Source organism: Ammodytes marinus (assembly GCF_949987685.1).
Source record: "Ammodytes marinus genome assembly, chromosome: 20".
In the NCBI taxonomy this organism is placed as follows: Eukaryota; Metazoa; Chordata; class Actinopteri; order Uranoscopiformes; family Ammodytidae; genus Ammodytes; species Ammodytes marinus.
In genome coordinates, this window is record NC_137224.1 from 20,220,404 (window position 1) to 20,240,436 (window position 20,033).

At 43.3% G+C, this 20,033-nt stretch overlaps 1 protein-coding gene across 2 annotated transcripts in view; it reads left to right on the forward strand.

Annotated features, from left to right (window-relative positions):
- The window catches only part of arhgap17a (Rho GTPase activating protein 17a), a 36,745-nt gene extending 20,590 nt beyond the window's left edge, over positions 1-16,155 (forward strand). Inside the window, exons 6-21 of one of the 2 annotated variants that reach the window (XM_080048890.1) lie at positions 304-415; positions 884-960; positions 1,378-1,495; positions 2,217-2,285; positions 2,499-2,580; positions 4,037-4,164; positions 5,782-5,893; positions 6,973-7,054; positions 7,242-7,322; positions 7,855-7,968; positions 8,394-8,485; positions 8,651-8,798; positions 9,132-9,377; positions 11,819-11,970; positions 12,739-13,338; positions 14,749-16,155. In XM_080048890.1, the coding sequence (XP_079905016.1) occupies positions 304-415; positions 884-960; positions 1,378-1,495; positions 2,217-2,285; positions 2,499-2,580; positions 4,037-4,164; positions 5,782-5,893; positions 6,973-7,054; positions 7,242-7,322; positions 7,855-7,968; positions 8,394-8,485; positions 8,651-8,798; positions 9,132-9,377; positions 11,819-11,970; positions 12,739-13,338; positions 14,749-14,882 (2,347 nt within the window). In that variant the 3' untranslated portion in view covers positions 14,883-16,155. The remainder of the gene's footprint in view (positions 1-303; positions 416-883; positions 961-1,377; positions 1,496-2,216; positions 2,286-2,498; positions 2,581-4,036; positions 4,165-5,781; positions 5,894-6,972; positions 7,055-7,241; positions 7,323-7,854; positions 7,969-8,393; positions 8,486-8,650; positions 8,799-9,131; positions 9,378-11,818; positions 11,971-12,738; positions 13,339-14,748) is intronic. The other variant, XM_080048891.1, reaches the window with a different exon arrangement.
- Positions 16,156-20,033: the final 3,878 nt, after the last annotated feature.

The following is a 20,033-nucleotide window of genomic DNA, read 5'->3' on the forward strand; positions in this document are numbered from 1 at the left end:
ACCTCTCTCTATCTCTCTCTCTATCTGTCTCTCTCTCACACAATCTCTATCACTCTCTCTCTCTCTCTCTCTCTCTGTCTGTCTCTCTCACGCTTTCTCTCTCTGTCTCTCTTTCACACACTATATCTCTCTCTCTCACACTACCTCTATCACTCTCTCTCTTTTACAATATCTCTCACTCTCTCTCTCTCACACTACATCTTTCTCTCTCTCACTCTCTCTCTGTCTTGTCTCTCTCTCTGTCTTTCTCTCTCTCTATGTCTCTCTCTCTCTCTCTCTCTCTCTCTCTGTGTGGACCAACAGGAAGATGATGGAGGTGTGCGGAGAGGCGGAGAACCGTCTGGCCTCGGAGCTGATGCTTCACGAGCTGCAGATAGAGAAGGACGTTCTGGATCCCCTCAGTCAGCTAGCAGAGGTAGACACGTCACAACCAAACACAGGCTCAATCCACCTCTGTCATAGCTCTTGTGTTTAAGTGAGGTCACACTCCAATTGTTTGCTTTCTGTGGTCTAATCATAGTGGGATTTAAAGATACTACATGACACTCTTGAAGGTTGAATTTTTCCTCTGATGATCATAAATGACGTGTAAGAGTTATACAAGAATGTTCCCTGCTTACATAGATACATCGATTTACGACAGATAAAACGCTACTGAAGCAAATTGACGGTGCTTCACCATTGTCATATTACCATGATTAATCTTACATCGTCACATATCAATACATAATCTCATCCAAAACAAATTCACGCGCCACAGGCACACACTTGTAAAAAAAAAACTCTACTGCTTTTGTCCAACGAGGCCACTAGAATCAACATAAAACTGAAAGCTCCTTTTACAACTTTTTAAATAAAGATTTTAACATGAGGATTCTTCCAGGTGGACATTCCCAACATCCTGAAGCAGAGGAAACAGCTGGCCAAACTGGTGCTGGACTACGATTCTGCCAGAGCAAGGTTGGTCCATCCACAGCTCCCTGTCTCTATTATGTATTAGATTGAAATGTTGTGGGGCGCTTGTGGCGCAGTGGTCAGAGCGTTTCCTCAACCCCCCCCCCCCCCTCCGGCCCAGGCCTAGCAGCAGACCCGGGTTGGTTCTCTGCATGTCTTCCCCTCTTTGCCCCATTTCAACTCTGTCCCTCCAAAAGCAGTCTAATAAAAGCAAAAAGAAAAATCATAAAAGAAAAAAAAAGTATTTGAATGTTGTGCCAAGTCACGCATCCAACCAAACCTGCATAGTACATTGTCTGATGTGCAGAGTAACAGTTTTTTAGGACTGAAATCAGCCTAACACAAAGCCAACTCACTGACATCATGTTTTTGTTTCTGTATCCCAGATATGTAGTCTCACCTCATTTCTCTTTCCCATCTCAGATGGTTGCAGGCAACCAAGTCAATAATCTCAGGAACAAACACTCAAGCACTGACGGCCAAGGCTGACCTACTCAAGGAGGAGATGGACGAGGCCATGAACAAAGTGGAGCTCTGCAAGGTAACCAGCCATTGATGTACTCTTTCAACAGTTCATAATGGGGCCAGATTGATTTAGAAATGTCGGGAAGTCCAGAAGTCATTTGTTTCCCTATGAGTTAAAGAAACTGGAAGTTAGTCTAATGAGAACTGGGAAGACAATAATCTGAGCAACAACTGGGCTTTTCCAAGACCCTTGGGCCCAGTCTGCTGACGCACGCAGATGACTGAAAATGCCTCGTCAGCTCTGAGTGTTTGTGTGTGTGTGTGTGTGTGTGTGTCTGTGTGTCTGTGTGTGTGAGCGAGTTTGCATCTATTGAACTGAATCACTGGTAAGTCTTTTAAGTGTGTAGTATCTGTGTGTTGTCTCAGGTGTTTTAGTCCAGGAAGCTTGGAGCCCTGTGCTTCCCTTTCACACCTTTTCCCTCCCAGGCCCTTCACCAGGGTTTATGACTCACGTTAGCACACAGACCTAGCAGGCTGACCGCTGACGTCTGTCCCTCTGCCACCTGAAACACACACTCATTTAATGGATGACACTTATTGGAGATGGAAGATATTTAGTGATAGATTCATGAGATTTCACAGCAGCACGGCTACTCTCCCTCTCACTTACTGTCGTCGTTGTACAAAGCACATTGTGGTCTCGGGTCTTGAAAGTATGTATTAATATTATGGCTTCTTCTTCTTCTTCGTCTTGCACTGCTCTTAACAGTTTAAATGTGTCTTTGTGTATGACCCAGGATCAACTGGCTGCAGACATGTACGGTTTTTTCTCCAAAGAAGGGGACTATGCCCACTACTTCGTAACAGTGAGTACAGCGTGCCAAACATGTGTTGTGCATGACTCTTTTTTTTTTTCTTGGTGGGAATGTTCACAGCTGCACAGGCTGGGCCAGCCATTTTATTTACTTTTGCAGTCATGTCTTTTTACAGCTTGTCTTATTTTTGACTCAACCTCATGTGTGTGTGTGTGTGTGTGTGTGTGTGTGTGTGTGTGTGTGTGTGTGTGTGTGTCTGTGCAGCTCTTAGAAGCTCAAGCCGATTACCACAGGAAGTCTCTCACCGTTCTGGAGAGCGTCTTGCCAACCATCCAGGCTCAGCAAGGTATAATAACACACGCAAACAAGCAGTCATGCACACACACACACACACACACACACACACACACACACCTTTAACGCCAAACACCACAGTGCTGTGTATGAACAGTATGAGCTAACATACAACAAGGTTCTGTGCGGTGCATATAGGGTTGGGACTTCATTACGTATTTTACTGTAGAATGCACATGCGCCCTCTTTCTGTGAGTGACAGTCCCTGTTTTTTCCCCCTAGTTCCTGTGTCCCTTTTAAACTCACCCTGCATTCCAAATCACATACTTTTTCTTTTTACTACACTACATACTAAAGTACAGAGGAGTTTTAGGGCCACAGGAGAGAAAAGAAAATCAGATAAGGAAGTTTTTTTTTTCATTATGTCGAGAAATGTCAAGAATAAAGACGAATACTCCAAAATGCTATCGTAGTTAGTGGGGCATACAATTGACGTGCATGTATTGGGACATCCTAAATCTTTTTCTGGCATACTAAATAGTAGGGAAGTATGGGTATTGGAACTCAGGGAAAGCTTTTTAGATTTTGCTGAAAGTGGAGAAGTTAGCCCAAAAGGTGTCATTCATTCTCCCCCCCTGTCTTGAAATGAAAGCAGCTACTGTACCTTTCAATTATATCACTCTGTTTTTCTCACTGCTGCGCACCAGAAGTTGCCCCAGTTGCAGTAATTTTTTAAGTCTACATTTTAGACTCGTATATCAAGGGGAAGTGTTTTTTGCTTTCACCACTCTGCGCTCCAAAAGTAATTAGATTTTCCGTTTTCAAACATAATCTCCCCTCTCAGGACTCCTTCACTGCTTTTTCTGTCTTTTTTTTTGGCTGTGTCCTATCCAAGGAGCTTGTTTTTTTTTCTGTGCCAAACACATGTGGTCTAAACCAGACAAGCCTGGTCTCCCAGCATGTGGCGATGACTCACCGACTCCACACACAACCACACACACAAACACACACACACACAACCCCACACACACACAAACACGCACACACGCACACATATCAACACACAGATACACAAACACACACACACCTTCACACATCCCTACCAACTGGACAGCCCTCCTCTTCCTCGCTTTACCTCCCTGTTCTCTTGCACATTAGCGCACACACACACACACACACACACACACACACACACACACACACACACAAAAGACTGGCAACAATCACCCCTTGCGGCGAGGAGCATGTGGTTATTATTTGACGATGTTGGGGGGGTTAAGGAGTAGTTAGGAACTTCCCGATACAGAGTTGTTGAACCAAGAATCTGTCAGTCAGTGCAGTCTTTTATTGCATTGCATAGCAGCTCAACTGACGAGTTGTACAAACAGTCTGCAACAACCATTACAATACTCTCTGTGTCTCAATTTGACATAGACAAAATTGAATGAAATTACAGTCTCACGTTGCCGCCTCTCTTTCTTTAATTGATTGCTGTGTTTGTGTTGTAGACTCGTGGACGGAGAAGCCGGCCTTTGGCACTGCGCTGGATGACCACCTGAAAAGGAGTGGCAGAGAAATCGCCCTTCCCCTGGAGGCCTGTATCATGATGCTGCTAGAGACAGGCATGAAGGAAGAGGTGAGGGGGGGGAACATGCACTCCAGCCATTTCTGGTTGTCAGGAGAAACAGTTGCATCCATAAAACGTCATGTCCATGTTGCCATACCCCGTGCCTGTGCTTGATCATAGGCATCCGTACCGGGCCGATGCACACCTCTTCCAATGCTAGTCAAACAAGCTTAAAGATCTCCTATTATACTACTTTTCTGGTCTTAATTTCTTGTTAAAAACTGCTATAGAGCTACCTGACACCAATCACATTACAGAAAACTATGTAGATTTTCGGGAAACGTTTCCTCTCATCTGGGCGATTCAGCATGCTCTGTCAACACTGCGCTTCGGCCATGGAAAAATCCGCATTCGTGACGACACGAATGCAGGACATTTGAACCGATTTGAACAAGTGAATTCTCGACCGGCTGCCCTAGTGTTTAGTGCTCTGCACAGCCACCCCAGACGGTCAGCAGGGAATATGTCTAAATGCATGTACGTCATTATTTGATACGCTGGTATGGTTAAACATGACTATAAATCATTATAACATTGTTTATAGGTCATAAAAGTCAAAAAGTATGATAGGTCCTCTTTAACTTTGGCTGTCTAACATACGTTACAGATTGCCTAGTGTGAGTGTGCCCCTTAGGAATTGGAAACGTTGTTCTGACAATTCAAGATAATTGAACATGTCAAGCTTGAGCTCAAGGCTAATGTGATGGAAATTTGACCTCTTTTGTTTTATACACCAAATAGGTTCATGTAGTTATTAGCTGCTCTACTGGCCATTGACAGAATTGAAAGCGAACTTTGAATATTGTTGTTCACATGAACATCCCTCTCCTCGAGGCGGAGGACACACAGACTAAACAGGAGCAAACCTCCTGCATCTCTGGACTGCTCTTCCAAAATAACAAGAGTTATGCTACGGGCCGATGATTTATGACATGTTTTCGATCTTCCCTTCCAGAAATAAATATAGAATACAATAGAATCTACTTGTCTCCTGTCCATAAATCAGGTGTGTGTGTGTGTGTGTGTGTGTGTGTGTGTGTGTGTGTGTGTGTGTGTGTGTGTGTGTGTGTGTGTGTGTGTGTGTGTGTGTGTGTGTGTGTGTGTGTGTGTGTGTGTGTGTGTGTGTGTGTGTGTGTGTGTGTGTGTGTGTGTGTGTGTGTGTGTGTGTGTGTGTGTGTGTGTGTGTGTGTGTGTGTGTGCCAAAAGGAACTAGAGAGAGCACATTAAGTGTGCACATTATTTGTGGGCCCTATTCATTCCCTGGTGGTGACTTTACTGTGTGCCATTATGGTGTGAAGACGGCCTTTGTTTGTGTGTCAAAGTAAAAAAAGAGCGAGCTGTGCCGCGCTGGGAGTGTGTGTGTGGGTGTGTTTGTTTGCCCGCTTTAAGCTTTCATTATGTGCAGCTGGCAGGATTTCTACACAGTCTATCTTTAATTGAGTGTCGGGGAAAGTGTGTGTGTGTTAGTGAATGTGTATGTTTCAGTGAAAGCACTCGTGCGCCCATAGAAAGCCTCGCTTGTTGTATTTGCCGTTGTTTGACCCTGCGACTTGACTGTGGTTTATTTGTCCCTGTGTGTGTGTGTGTGTGTGTGTGTGTGTGTGTGTGTGTGTGTGTGTGTGTTAGGGTCTATTCAGAATCGCAGCCGGGGCCTCCAAGCTAAAGAAGCTAAAGGCAGCGCTGGACTGTTCCACCAGCCAACTGGAGGAGTTCTACTCAGACCCCCACGCCGTCGCCGGTACGTCCCACACCAAGAGACATCTAAACCTTTCTATTAGTCAGATCAATTCTTTATTTTAAATGTATTCTGATGGTTCATTGTGTTGCATGGTATTCCCCCCCCCCCTCTCCCCCCACATTTCGAATTCACCTCCCCAGCTTTCAGTTGTCCATAATAGCGAAAAATTATGAAAAAAAAAAAAAAACATATCAAAAGTAAAATCAAGTAAAGTTTTGTTACGCATAGCAGTTTAAGTGTATGCAAACACCCGTCTTTGTATTTTCACAAAAGCCTGCCACCTTAAAAAATTTCAAAAAGCGTAGGAATTCCACATCAAAGATAACCTCCCTGCTTCAATTTCAATTTGCGTGACTGCATTTGATGTTTTATTCCAGTGCTTCCTTGATTTCCAACTGACCAAAAAAAAAATATATTTTTAAGTGCTAGCAAGCCTGTGTGCTTGTGTCCACATGTGTCTCCAAGTGTCTTTGTAGGCTATTTAAAAAGAAATCAAGCAAGTAGACTAATAATAACATTAATGAATTATTGGTTATCGCATCACAGAAGGCCCATTGGCCTATAATAATTAAAAAAACACCACCTTCACTATGTTTACAGTTTAAAAATGTTTTGAATGAAATGCAAACCTCAGTGAATCATTTGCTGTTGTTTCTCTGTCCTGAGATTCACACAGACTGAGCAGTCTTGTTTAAATGTTACAAATTGAGCTAATAAACTGAACTTCGATTTTTTTTGCTGCAGAAGTTATCTCAGCAAATTTGTTATCTAATTTGATAATAAGGTGATTGTATGCAGAATGCTCGTGCCAGAAACTCATACAGTGGTTTTGTACAGATACATAAATAAATATTAGCAGGTTCTCAATAGTATTTAAATTTAGGGGGGGGGGGGGGGCGTGAAAAAAAAAGTTCTGTCCCCTAAGGGGGCATGACAGAAAATAATTAAGAACCACTGTTTTATACTAATTCATTTGCATTTCACTTAACAGTTAATGATATAGTGAAACATCCCCACAGGTTATTGTCTGTTTGCCTGGAGAAGTCTCACTAACAATCTGTGGTTATTGTTTGTTTCAGGAGCACTGAAGTCCTATCTGAGGGAACTCCCGGAGCCTCTAATGACCTACCAGCTTTATGATGAATGGAACCAGGCAGCCAGGCAAGGCCCATTTAGAAATATTCCTGGGAATAAAAAATGGACCAACATTGACAGTGGCTCTTACACTGTGCAGCAATAAGAAACCATAGGACCAGTCATTTGGGACAATTAAGCCGTCTGGAGACTTGCTTAATAATGTGCCCTGCTTTTTTAATCGTCCTCCATTTCCATTTCTTTCTCCCCCTAGTGTGTCGGACCCAGACAAGAGGCTCCAGGCTCTCTGGGTGGTGTGTGATAACCTACCAAAGAACAGCAAAGCCAACCTGAGGTAAGCTGTTTGAACCTAGGTCATGACGGAGATGCCTTCATATCTCCTGTTGACAGAGACAATGTCCTCAATGGCTATACGTTTACATGGCACAGCGTATTCTGATTAAGCTCCATACTCCGGTTAAGACAATATTCCAAATAAGGTGTTTACATGTGAAGCAGCTACGGGGATATTCCCAGCATATTTGGAATAAGCCAGTAACGTGGTAGCCATGATGCCATTATTTATGGCATTATTGTTGCCTTGCATTGTTTTGTCAGCCAAAAAACGACACCGCTTATTTTAAGGGAGCCTTGTTGCATGTTTGAAAACTCTTAGTTTAACGGCCATTAACCAGGGCATGTGGCAAAATGCCGAAAAATGCAGCAAAAACGCCGGTCGGAATGTTTACGCCACAATAACGTGATTTAAGATCGGAATACTCCAGGTGTCTTATCCCGGCTTATTCTGAATATGATCTTAACCGGGTTAATATGGGAGTATTGCTGTGCATGTAAAAGTAGTCATGGACTGTCATGTGATCCTGCAGGTACCTGGTGAAGTTTCTAGGCAAGCTGGCTCAGGACAGCGAGGTCAACAAGATGACTCCTAGCAACATCGCCATCGTCCTGGGACCAAATCTACTGTGGGCCAAGACTGAGGGGTAAGGAGGGGGAGATAATACTTCTAATTCTAATACAATATTACATGTTAGTTAGTGTTTAAAACAAAGGGACATCTGCAAGGCTGTATCCAGTTAAAGGCTGGTTGATGGTGATATTTTAGCTTATTGCAGTGCTTGCTCCACTGATGTCAGAAGGTATCTCATTAAACTTTTTGTGTGTGTGTGTGTGTGTGTGTGTGTGTGTGTGTGTGTGTGTGTGTGTGTGTGTGTGTGTGTGTGTGTGTGTGTGTGTGTGTGTGTGTGTGTGTGTGTGTGTGTGTGTGTGTGTGTGTGTGTGTGTGTGTGTGTGTGTGTGTGTGTGTGTGTGTGTGTGTGTGTGTGTGTGTGTGTGTGTGTGTGTGTGTGTGTGTGTGTGTGTGTGTGTGTGTGTGTGTGTGTGTGTGTGTGTGTGTCCGTCCACCCAGGAGTCTGGCGGAGATGGCTGCAGCTACCTCTGTGCACGTAGTGGCCATCATTGAGCCCATCATCCAGCACGCAGACTGGTTCTTTCCTGAGGGTATGTCCTGGCTCTACGCTGCTGCACTTTGATTTTAAAATCTGCTCACTTTTTTTTCTTCCTTTCAGAGGGATAATGTGTTATGTTAAACACTCTCAAAAAAAACTGCTACTTCTTTTAAAATTGTCACTGAGCAGGGCTTTACCATTCTCTCTCTTCCTACAGATGTGGACTTCAATGTGTCAGGCATGTTTGCGATGCCCACACCTGCGTCCAACCACAACAATCACCTTGACTACGACTGTGGCACCATAGAGAGGAAGAGGCCGGGGAGCATGGTGGGACCAGACAATGACATGAACCGCAAAGACAGGTAAAACAAAGCCAAGCTGCTGGGGACAGCAACCTCCTTCTCTCTCTCCCACAACACGCCTTACTTACTTCCTATTAATTGCTTTGGATATAATTTAGCTTTTTCTAAACCGCTTTCTTTTTTCTCATAAATGTTGGGGGATTGGGTCCTTAATAATATGATCGTTAACACTGTCATTGATAACCTCTGTCTATGTGCTCTTGGGTAATGGTGATTCTCTATCCTGGTCTAATCGGTGACTTTCTGATCCAAGCTTTAGTGTGATTTTTTTTTTTTCGTTCCTTTTTTTTTTCCTCTCCTCCTTCACTGTCTCCCCCCGCTCTCCCTGTGTAGCACCCCTAACAAGTACTCGGACCACACCCTCCGTAGAGGCAGTAACGCCATAGGTAGAAAGCAGCACACCTCACCCGCCTTCCAGCCTCCCTTACCCCCTGTGGAGCCCGAGCCCCAGCCCCAGTCACAAGCTCCATTTGGGGGTTCAGGGTGTGACCAGGCTGCCTCTCAGCGGAGCTTGGCCCAGGGGCTGGCTGCTCTGGCCGCCGCTCAGCAGCTTCTAGCCCAGCACACAGAGGAGCTCAGGTAAGGGCTGTTGCTGCTTCTCTGCAAATCTTCTGGTGGAGAATGACACAGCATGCTATATACAGGCTGTGTTAGCAAGGGCCTACTAACATCCTCCCTCCATACATACTCAACATGTGTATGTACTCCATACTGTCTACTTAACGATCAATTGTGTATGCAAGGTTCGTCGAACCGTTTACACTGAAGTATACGGAAGCAATAACGAATAAAAAAAATAAAACTTCTGTGTCGTTTGAAAAGACGCAATGCATAGTGGGGCAGTTGAGTAGGAAAAGTAACCTATCAATCCATACACAAAATCTTCCCGGAAGGAATTACTCATCCGGGCATTTCTCACCTACACAAACTTGCATACACAACCACAACATACTCAAATTGACGTCAGAATTAGTATGAGTAGGACGTTAGTAGGGCTTTTCGAACATAGCCACAGGGTTCCTACGTTCATGAAAATTATGAAATTTCAAAAAACAGTTCTCCAGGCCTGGAAATGGCTTGGAATTAACTAAATGTTTTGGAAAAGTTTAGAATTTACACTTATGTCAGCTAGTGGTTTAAAACATGTTCATAAAAATCACAATAGTTGTCTAATGTTAAGCGAAAAAGTTCCTTGAATTATTATTGTTAAAATATCTAGTGCGACGCAGCTTATCACTTTGCTCATCTGCAAAATAAAATGCCTGGGGAGTGCGTGTTAAATAATTGAGGGCTTTCGAACCACAAATCTAACACAACACTTAAGAGCATCATTATTGAGCCATATGATTATGAAACAGGCCAACCTACTTTAAAGGTGCTACGAGGAACTTTTAAATATTTCTGAAACAGTCCCATTGTTCCTCTAATGACCGCAAGTGAGACCATCAGTGAAAAGAATGCTATTTTTATATAGTTGTTATTCATGCCTTTGACATGGGTACGCTCACCCAGGAACAACAGCTGGCGTAGTAAAAAACACTACCGCTTTTGTCCAAAGGGGGTGCCAGAATGAACACAAACTGAAAGTTCCTCGGAGCACCTTTTAAAAAAAGGTCATGGAAATTGGGTTAAATATAATTGAAATGTATTGATAAAAAAATGTGTGGGAACCCTGTATACAGACAGATAGAGAGACATGTTGCTATAATTCTCGTGTTGATGTTACGGGAAAGGCATAAGTGATCAGATGAGGTCAGCTTGATGGAGTGTACTGGATTATTAATGCATGCTTCACCGCTATCTCGCAGACACAAACCATGCGTTCCAAATCACATAATTTTTCTTTTTACTACACTACATACTAAAGTACAGAAGAGTTTAAGGGCCACAGGAGAAAGAAAAAATCAGATAAGGAAGTTTTTTTTTTCATTATGTCAAAAAATGTCAAGAATAAAGACAAATACTCCAAAATGCTATTTGGGTTAGTGGGGCATTTATGTATGTTCAGCATACTGCAATTGATTTGCATGTATTGGGACATCATACATCTTTTTCTGGCATACTAATTTGATATGGAAGTATGGGTATTGGAACGCAGGGCACCTTTTCACTTTAGTTCAGCTCGTTGTTTCTCTTGCGAAAAAACCACAAGTTTTCTTACACCAAGACCAGCTATGCAGACATGTCTCAGATCAACCCACTGATACAAGCACAACAATGGCTGCTGTCATGCTGCTAACAAGTCGCTCCCAGCCAGGGCCCCCTTCAACTTCCCCCATCCCTCTGCTTTTCCTGCCCAAATCACTGGAATCAGCAGGAACCCTCACACTCACTGGCCCAAACTGGCTTTGAGAAAACTGCTCTTGTTATGCAACCACTGAAGGGTGCTCTTTGATTGAGCTGGTGAATGGACAACATTCATATCTGGACACAGATTACACTTGGTCGGTTCAGCATTCTTTTTTGAGTCCCGCAGACTCTGTTGGGAAGCTAGATTAAGAGGAGACACCCTAAATTGTGTTTGTGAGGTTTATCATTGCTGTACTATACATGATAGATAATATAAGCCTGTGCTGCATGTATTCTATTAGCTCTAACCTTCAATACATATCAGCCAGCATAATCACATTAGCAAAGCCCTCAACTCAAAAAACTCAGAAAACATGTTCCTTTTTAAAGGAATAGTTCAACATCCATTATGTCATTTTAGAATCAAATACATAGTGTAAGGAAACCAAGCAGTGTCCATGACGGCTGGTTACCTTCCAGTATTTGATTCTAAAATGACAGAAAGTGTAAAAATATATAGAGCGGACATAACCTGATAAATAAACAAGTCCCAACAAGCACACAGGAGCGTTAAGTGATGTTGTAAAGTTTATCTTTTAACCTGCTCCCCTTGACTACCAGTGTTTGAGCTAAGCTAACCTGCATGAGCGACCTATGACCATTTCTATATCAAAAATTAATTCAAATGTTGAACTTTAAAAAATAACCTTGTTTTTTCTTCTTCTCTCAAGCAACCCAAGGCAAAGTGACTGCGCGCCCACCCCGGGCCGTCATCACCACCAGAGGAACGGCTCTGTTGGAGGGGGCCAGGCTGCAGGTCAGCTGGGCTCTGGGACTCCTGGGTCTGGGTCCATGGGGCCCAGTCCACATACACTGCGTAGAGGTGAGAGTCCATACTGCTCTGTCCTCCACTTCACTCCCATGTGCACTTACTTCCAGTAAAACAAGAGTATTGATTTTGAAGTCTTTCAGGCCACATACACAGCTAAGTGTATTATGTAGCCCCAGTCTGCATTAGTGAGCCCATTTAGATGTATTCTGATCCCTACGTTTTCAGACTGACAACATAGACTTGGTTTGACCAAACTCACAGGGATTTATTGAATCACATTTTCATCTAGTTTGTCTGTGGTTTGGTATTTGAGGGACCAGTCTGGTGAATTACTCTAAAGTTTTTTATACAGATTAGAAAAACAAGATAAATGCTAGCTGCCCACTGGTTCTTTGTGCTTCTTTTTAAGCTAAGACAACTGTCTGCTTACTCAGAAGTATAGATACAGAAATAGAAAATGCTTATTTTCCCAAAATGTAAAAGTATTCCTTTCACACTAGCTTTATGTTGGCCCCTATCAGCTGTTTTAGTTGGCTTCAACCTTTTTGTTTATTATTTTTGCGGCTTTTATTTCATTTTTTCCATTTTAAATGTTCATTGGAAACTATTGCTGTCTCTTTCCATAAAAATAAATATGTATTTTTCATCTTTTACATTTCCGGTGTTAGTATTAGTTAGTACATTGGAAGCGTTGTATGTTAAGCAACATGTCTTGGGATGAAAAAGACAAATAGTAATATTGACAGACAGAGGTTGCATTACCATTGTTTGTGCTGTATTTTCCACCAATATTAAGCACATTTCACCATGCCATTCCAGGTATCAAAAAGCAGGCTCCTGCCCCTCCCAAACCCAGCAACCCTCCTCCCAGCCAGCCTGGGGTCAACTCATCCAACCAGGCCTCCATCTCCTCCTCCGTCTCCTCCAACGCCCTGAGCCCGACCCCCCGCCCTCTGTCCGGCCACTCCCCTACCTCCCCCACCTCCCCAGCCTCTCCCTCCTCACAACCGTGTGCTACCCCCCGACGCCACTCCAGCAACCAGCCTCCCATCCACGCGCCCAGCCACCCGCCTCCGGAGCCCCCTACAGCACAGTCCAGCCCTCCAGCACAGTCCAGCCCTACCACCCAGCTCACGGTGTCCCCATGCCAGCCCTGTGGGGAGCAGCAGCAGCATTACAGCGCAGACCCATCGCCCCCTAGCACCCCGACCCCTCCAGACAGCCCTCCTCCCTCCACCGTTATCACCCAGGACATGGCAGCTCCTCCGTCCCCGGCTCCCTACTACCAGACGGGCTCCCTCCCCCGGCCGCGGCCCGTCCCCAAGCCCCGCAACAGACCCAGTGTCCCACCCCCCCCACAGCCCAGCGCACTGGCCGGAGACACCAATGGCATCTGTGCCACCGCTTACAAGATGATGGGTGAGTTCGTTGTTGACGCTTTATAGTATTGCATGCTAAATCATTTGAGTTACCGCTGAATACTAATACTGTTTGCCTTTCTTACTAATCTTGCATCGTAATGCATCGTAAAGGGGAAACGGACACCTGTCAGAGGTTTGTTGTTAATTGACTATTTCACTAGCAGCACCTGTACTTTGTCTTTGTCTATATATATATTATCGTGTGCACCGTTCACCCGTCGGTAGCACACGTCTCTCATACATACACATACACACCCACTCATTTGTTGGCCCTTCCTTCACCCCCCCTCCTCTGTTGTTTTAAACCCTGGAATTGTTTGTCATTGTAATGACTGTGTACCAGTAATGGAGCATGTGTTGTGTGTTTATAACTTCAATCTTGTCAGTAATGTCCCAGGCAAACATGATGCACGTATTCCCAGTGTTAAAGCAGCTCGTTTCTATTATAAACACACACATGCACGCACACACACACACACACACACACACGCACACACACACGCACACACACACACACACACACACACACACACACACACACACACACACACACACACACACACACACACACTGAGTTTTAGCTCCTTTGTTAAGCAACCTATTCCATTGTAAACTGGGGATTTCCAGCAGCTTCTTCTCTTTAGCGCTGGCGATGGATTCACATACTGCCCCACCACCACCACCACACTCTTTCACATTTTTCCATCCACATTAAACACCACGGCGCCACCTGCTGTTTAAAACGCTCACCCTGACAGCTGAAGTGTTTGCTCCACTGCTGTGGTTTCAGCTGTATGGAAAATATGACACCGCTGCATGGGATGGCATAATAGACCCATCGGCTTTAACTGTTCTCATACTGCAGGATGAAGCTGCACATGTTTGTGATTATGGCCATTGTTTGTATAAATTGAGCTTAAAGGTGCACTATGACATTTCTGGGAAGGGGGATTCGTTTACATTTGCGGAGCCTGCAGTTAGTTTACAAAACATATTTACTCTACATATAATTCTTTAGTATTGAATAAATCTATCATCATAAATCAAATCAAAATTATTTTCAGGCACCTGGAACTGAACGCAAGTCTAAAATATGATAGTAAACAAAACTGTGGGCCCAGCCACTGTAAACAACAGTGAAATACTACGTTTTCAGGAGGCTTTTTAACTTCAAGCAGTGTTCCATCTATCTAATTTCTCCTGTGAGGAAAGTTAGTTTATTCAATTATGGAGAATATACCTTAGAAAACGTTCACTTCTCTGACACAGTGCAAAGTTACATAGTGCACTTTTAAAATATTGAATGTATCATCAGTGGTGATATTTGCCAGTTTATTTCAACATATTTAAGTAAAGATTCTGTTTTTGTGTAAATAAATCATGTTTGTTTTTTTGTGTTGCCCTCTAGACCCGGCGATGTATTTCAAAGGTCTGAGTCGAGCTTTGGTCCCTGAGCTGGCTGTAGAGCATCAGCCAGTGCCGGCCTCCTGCCTGCCCTCAGCCAGAGACTGTGAGCTGGACACTGAGAGCACCGTCCTGTGAGGACTCTGGCCCTCCACCCTGGAGGCATCCCCTCTCCACCCCACCCCTCCCCTCATACACACACCTCACCGTCTGGACCCAGGCCGTATATCTGCAGCCCTCTTGCTCCCAGTCCCAGCCTGTGTGAAGGACTTAAATGTGGCATAACACACCCGGCTGGCGACCATGATGGAGGTCCATGGCCTTTCTCTGGTTAAAACAATGGCTCAGCTGACAGATTGTGTAAGTGTGGCTATCGTAGCAAAAGAAGAGGTTAACTAACGTGTGTTGATGGTTAGAAAGGGAACTGATTGTGTGACCAATTACACATCTGGTCATTTGCCATGTTCAACCTTATGATATCTCATAATTAAGGCTGAAAGTCAGTAACTCTTAATCAGCAACAGTTTTGATAATCAATGAGTCATTTATTTAAAGCTAAAAGACCAAAATACAAGCAAGTTGAATATGAAAACTTGAGTTTTTGGGAAATTGTGACTACTATTTCTATTCTCCATTTTAGAGACCAAATGATTAACCGAGATAATAATAAGCAGATCATTTGGTAATTGCAGCCCCAGTCCTAGGGCAAATCAGTGGGTCGGACTACTTACTTTGACTTGTTTAAACAGTCACACTGCCACAATCTTATCCAGGTATCTACCGTCATTTGCAGTCTAGCTCTTGCTAGCTATTATTGCCTCACAGAGTCCAATGGACCTCCAACATGGTGCCAGATGTGACTCAAAGCCTCTACACTGAAGCACACAAACACACACACCAAAATCCCGCCACCGCCATGTTTATACTGCATTCCCTACAGATGAAGCTCCAGACAATCGGCAACAAACGGCAGAGTCACCAGTGACCACCTGTGTGACTGTGTTGACAATGACGCATCACAATATACAGGTGAAACTCGAAAAATTAGAATATCGTGCAAAAGTTCATTTATTTCAGTATTTCAACTTAAAAGGTGAAACTGATATATTATATAGACTCATTACATGCAAAGTGAAATATCTCAAGCCTTTATTTGTTATAAATTTGATTATTATGGCTTACAGCTTATGAAACGGCCAAATTCAAAATCTTAGAAAATTTTAATATTACATGAAATCAATAAAAAAGGGATTTTAAATACAGAAATGTCGGCCCTCTATAAAGTATGATCATCCATATGTACTTAGTACTTGTCTTGGGCCCCTTTTTGAATGAATTCTTACCTCAATTCCAATGCATTTTCCATGATATTCTAATAATATGAGTATCACCTGTACAAGCCTGGATACTGACTGTACATGGGAGAATGGGGAGGGGAGTTGGGAAGGGAGGGAGGGAGGGATGCCAATAATGGACTGACGAGACTCGTAGAATTTGGTGCGAGGGTGTTTTTTTTGTATTTTTTTTTTATGTTGAAAAGGTCTTAGAAGATGAAGGAATGAAGAGAGGTGTTTCTACAGCGCGGGGGTGGGAGGGGAAAAGGTCCACAGGTAGAAGTAGAAACCAAAACTGTTGCTTTGCAAGTGTAGCTGGTGACTGCAGGTTTCCAGTCGTCTGAAACACTTGGTTTACCTTCTTTTATTTTTTGTATGGAAACCCCATCCCCTTTTTCTTGTTCCCCCCCCCCCCCCCCCACCCTTATCCTCCTGTATTTATTTACTGATTTTTTTTTTCCGGAACACACACATTCCCTGTGGCTTGACGTTAATTAATGCAGTCTTTAAATGTAAATCATGCCTTATCGGTTCCTCCCCAGGACCAACCCCGTAATAAGCATTATGTCTTGACTGTATGGAGGGTATACTTGGCTCCGAGTACTACAGTATTTCCAAGAAGCCGTCTTGGCTTTAACGAGTATGTTTCAGGGACGTAAAGGTGAAAGGAAGGAGATTGGAGCCCTCTGCGATAGAGAGGTCTTTCGTATGGTTCTGTATGGTTCCACAGAAGTTGTGTATTTAAATGTGGTGTTTATTTGGTGGGTTTCTTTGGGTTTTTGTGAGCAGAAGTAGCAGGGGTTAACCGCCCTAACCAGCCTGAACACAAGTCAGTATTTTTTTGCCTTTCTGTTTTATTTCCTCTCCATCAAGGTTTTGCAACAGTGTGAGTGAATGTAGCGATAAGGACAATTCTTTGCAAGCCTCTTCGTCCCGAAACAAAAGACGCAATAACAGCTGATGTTGCACTTGGTCAATGAGTGGTTTTCCTATTGAACTGTTATAGAGGATATTGTTTTTTTCCCTCAGTCTTTCCCATTGAGCTGAGAGCACACAGTGCTGTGAGTATCTCAGTGGTGATGTGGTGTTAGATTTTTTTTTCTTTTTTTTGGGGCCAGGTCAAAAGGTTGAAGAAAAAAAACTTGCTTTGTTGTATTTTTACTTGTGTTAAGCTTTTCTGCTTCTCTTTGTTTTGGCCTCAGATGTTAAATGCAGAGTTTGGTTCCCCAGTAAAACTGAGCTGACATGGTACCAGTGGAGAAAGCCTTTTGGACGCTGCTGCCATTTATCTGAAAAGCAGTTGTGTTTAAGTTTTTCAGAGACAATGGAGCATTGTTATCCCCCCCTCCTTTCTCTTTTTTTTTGCTCCTGTACCTTCGCTGCCTTATCCCTGTGCCCCGAGAGAGAGAGAGAGAGAGAGCTGTCTCCAGGCTCTTCAAGCGATCAAATGCCATTACACTAGAAATGATGATGCTGCATTTTTAAGCTCTGTAGTTTTTTTGTATGTATGCCGTCTGATGAGCTGAAATATGGAATAAAAACATGTATTATGAATGCTTGGTTATACCCCCCTCTTTCCAAAGAAAAAATAAAGTATATGAAGAAACTATTGAAATGTACTCGTGGTTTCTGGTTTCTCTCTTTCTCTCTCCACTGCTCCACTCAGTCACTACTATCCATGCTTAAAGGAAGAGGGTTATAACCTCATTTAGCACTCATGGTTTCTGAACATTTTAAGATTCTATTTCAAGTAGAATTTGTGGACACGGACTATTTTGTAATTTACTCTGGATTTTTGAAAAATAAAATGCGAAGATAAATTGAAAGCTAAGTCATATTTGTCATTTTATCTTTGCCTTTTCTATTGTTGTTGACCCGACAATGATGTTTTTTTTCTATAAAATGGTGGCCTGCAGAAAAAGTTTGTGAACCACTGGATTAAGATGTTCAAATGTAGTTTCAAAAAGCAAGGCAAAAACATGCTTAGATAAAGATGCTAAAATGTGTTGAGAAATGTGTTTAAAAACGCACAAAGATGTTTAAAAAGTTTCAAAAATATGTTTGAAATGTAAAGTAATTAAAAGATCTCTCAAAACACACAGGGATTTAGAAAAAAAAATTTTTGGGAGGGGGGTGGGGGGGCTCACTCTTACACTTTGAAAACCCCTGCTATAAGACATAAATCCCTTTTTGACTTTGCCTCTATACTGCCCCTCCGTGGCCACAATGAGGTACTGCACCTTTTGTTTAATGAGTCAGTCAAACTGTTCTTAATCATTAAATCATTGGAATAGTCCATGTAGTGCGGACGGCTGGCAGAAAGACTGTCGAAACATGAGTAATTAGACAACCTGATGATACTATTGTAAAGAGATCTTTATAAAAAACAATAAATATGGGGACACAATATAAAGAGGGTTTTTTTGGGGCCCCTGGGACCAAGGGACTGCAGGCAATTGCCTGGTTTGCCTCATAGTACGGCCCGCCTCTGGTTATTAGGAGGAGTATGCTACATTGTGTTAGCTCCACTAGCTTAAGCTAACGGTTTGTAACAGTTGGCTAACAATCAGGTTTAGTGGAGCAAGAACTATTGCCACTAACTTCTTCATGAGCATTAATTACTCTCTTGAAGTAACGTTACTTTAAATAACATCCAAGCAAAACATCAGTCTGTATTGTATGTACAGGTCCTTCTCATATAATTAGCATATTGTGATAAAGTTGATTATTTTCCATAATGTAATGATAATAATTGAACTTTCATATATTTTAGATTCATTGCACACCAACTGAAATATTTCAGGTCTTTTGTTGTTTTAATACTGATGATTTTGGCATACAGCTCATGAAAACCCCAAATTCCTATCTCAAAAAATTAGCATATCATGAAAAGGTACTCTAAAGGAGCTCTTAACCTAATCATCTGAATCAACTAATTAACTCTAAACACCTGCAAAAGATTCCTGAGGCTTTTAAAAACTCCCAGCCTGGTTCATTACTCAAAACCGCAATCATGGGTAAGACTGCCGACCTGACTGCTGTCCAGAAGGCCATCATTGACACCCTCAAGCAAGAGGGTAAGACACAGAAAGACATTTCTGAGCGAATAGGCTGTTCCCAGAGTGCTGTATCAAGGCACCTCAGTGGGAAGTCTGTGGGAAGGAAAAAGTGTGGCAGAAAACGCTGCACAACCAGAAGAGGTGACCGGACCCTGAGGAGGATTGTGGAGAAGGGCCGATTCCAGACCTTGGGGGACCTGCGGAAGCAGTGGACTGAGTCTGGAGTAGAAACATCCAGAGCCACCGTGCACAGGCGTGTGCAGGAAATGGGCTACAGATGCCGCATTCCCCAGGTCAAGCCACTTTTGAACCAGAAACAGCGGCAGAAGCGCCTGACCTGGGCTACAGAGAAGCAGCACTGGACTGTTGCTCAGTGGTCCAAAGTACTTTTTTCGGATGAAAGTAAATTTTGCATGTCATTCGGAAATCAAGGTGCCAGAGTCTGGAGGAAGACTGGGGAGAGGGAAAAATGCCAAAATGCCTGAAGTCCAGTGTCAAGTACCCACAGTCAGTGATGGTATGGGGTGCCATGTCAGCTGCTGGTGTTGGTCCACTGTGTTTTATCAAAGGCAGGGTCAATGCAGCTAGCTATCAGGAGATTTTGGAGCACTTCATGCTTCCATCTGCTGAAAAGCTTTATGGAGATGAAGATTTCATTTTTCAACAAGACCTGGCACCTGCTCACAGTGCCAAAACCACTGGTAAATGGTTTACTGACCATGGTATTACTGTGCTCAATTGGCCTGCCAACTCTCCTGACATGAACCCCATAGAGAATCTGTGGGATATTGTGAAGAGGAAGTTGAGAGACACCAGGCCCAACACTGTGGATGAGCTTAAGGCCGCTATCGAAGCATCCTGGGCCTCCATAACACCTCAGCAGTGCCACAGGCTGA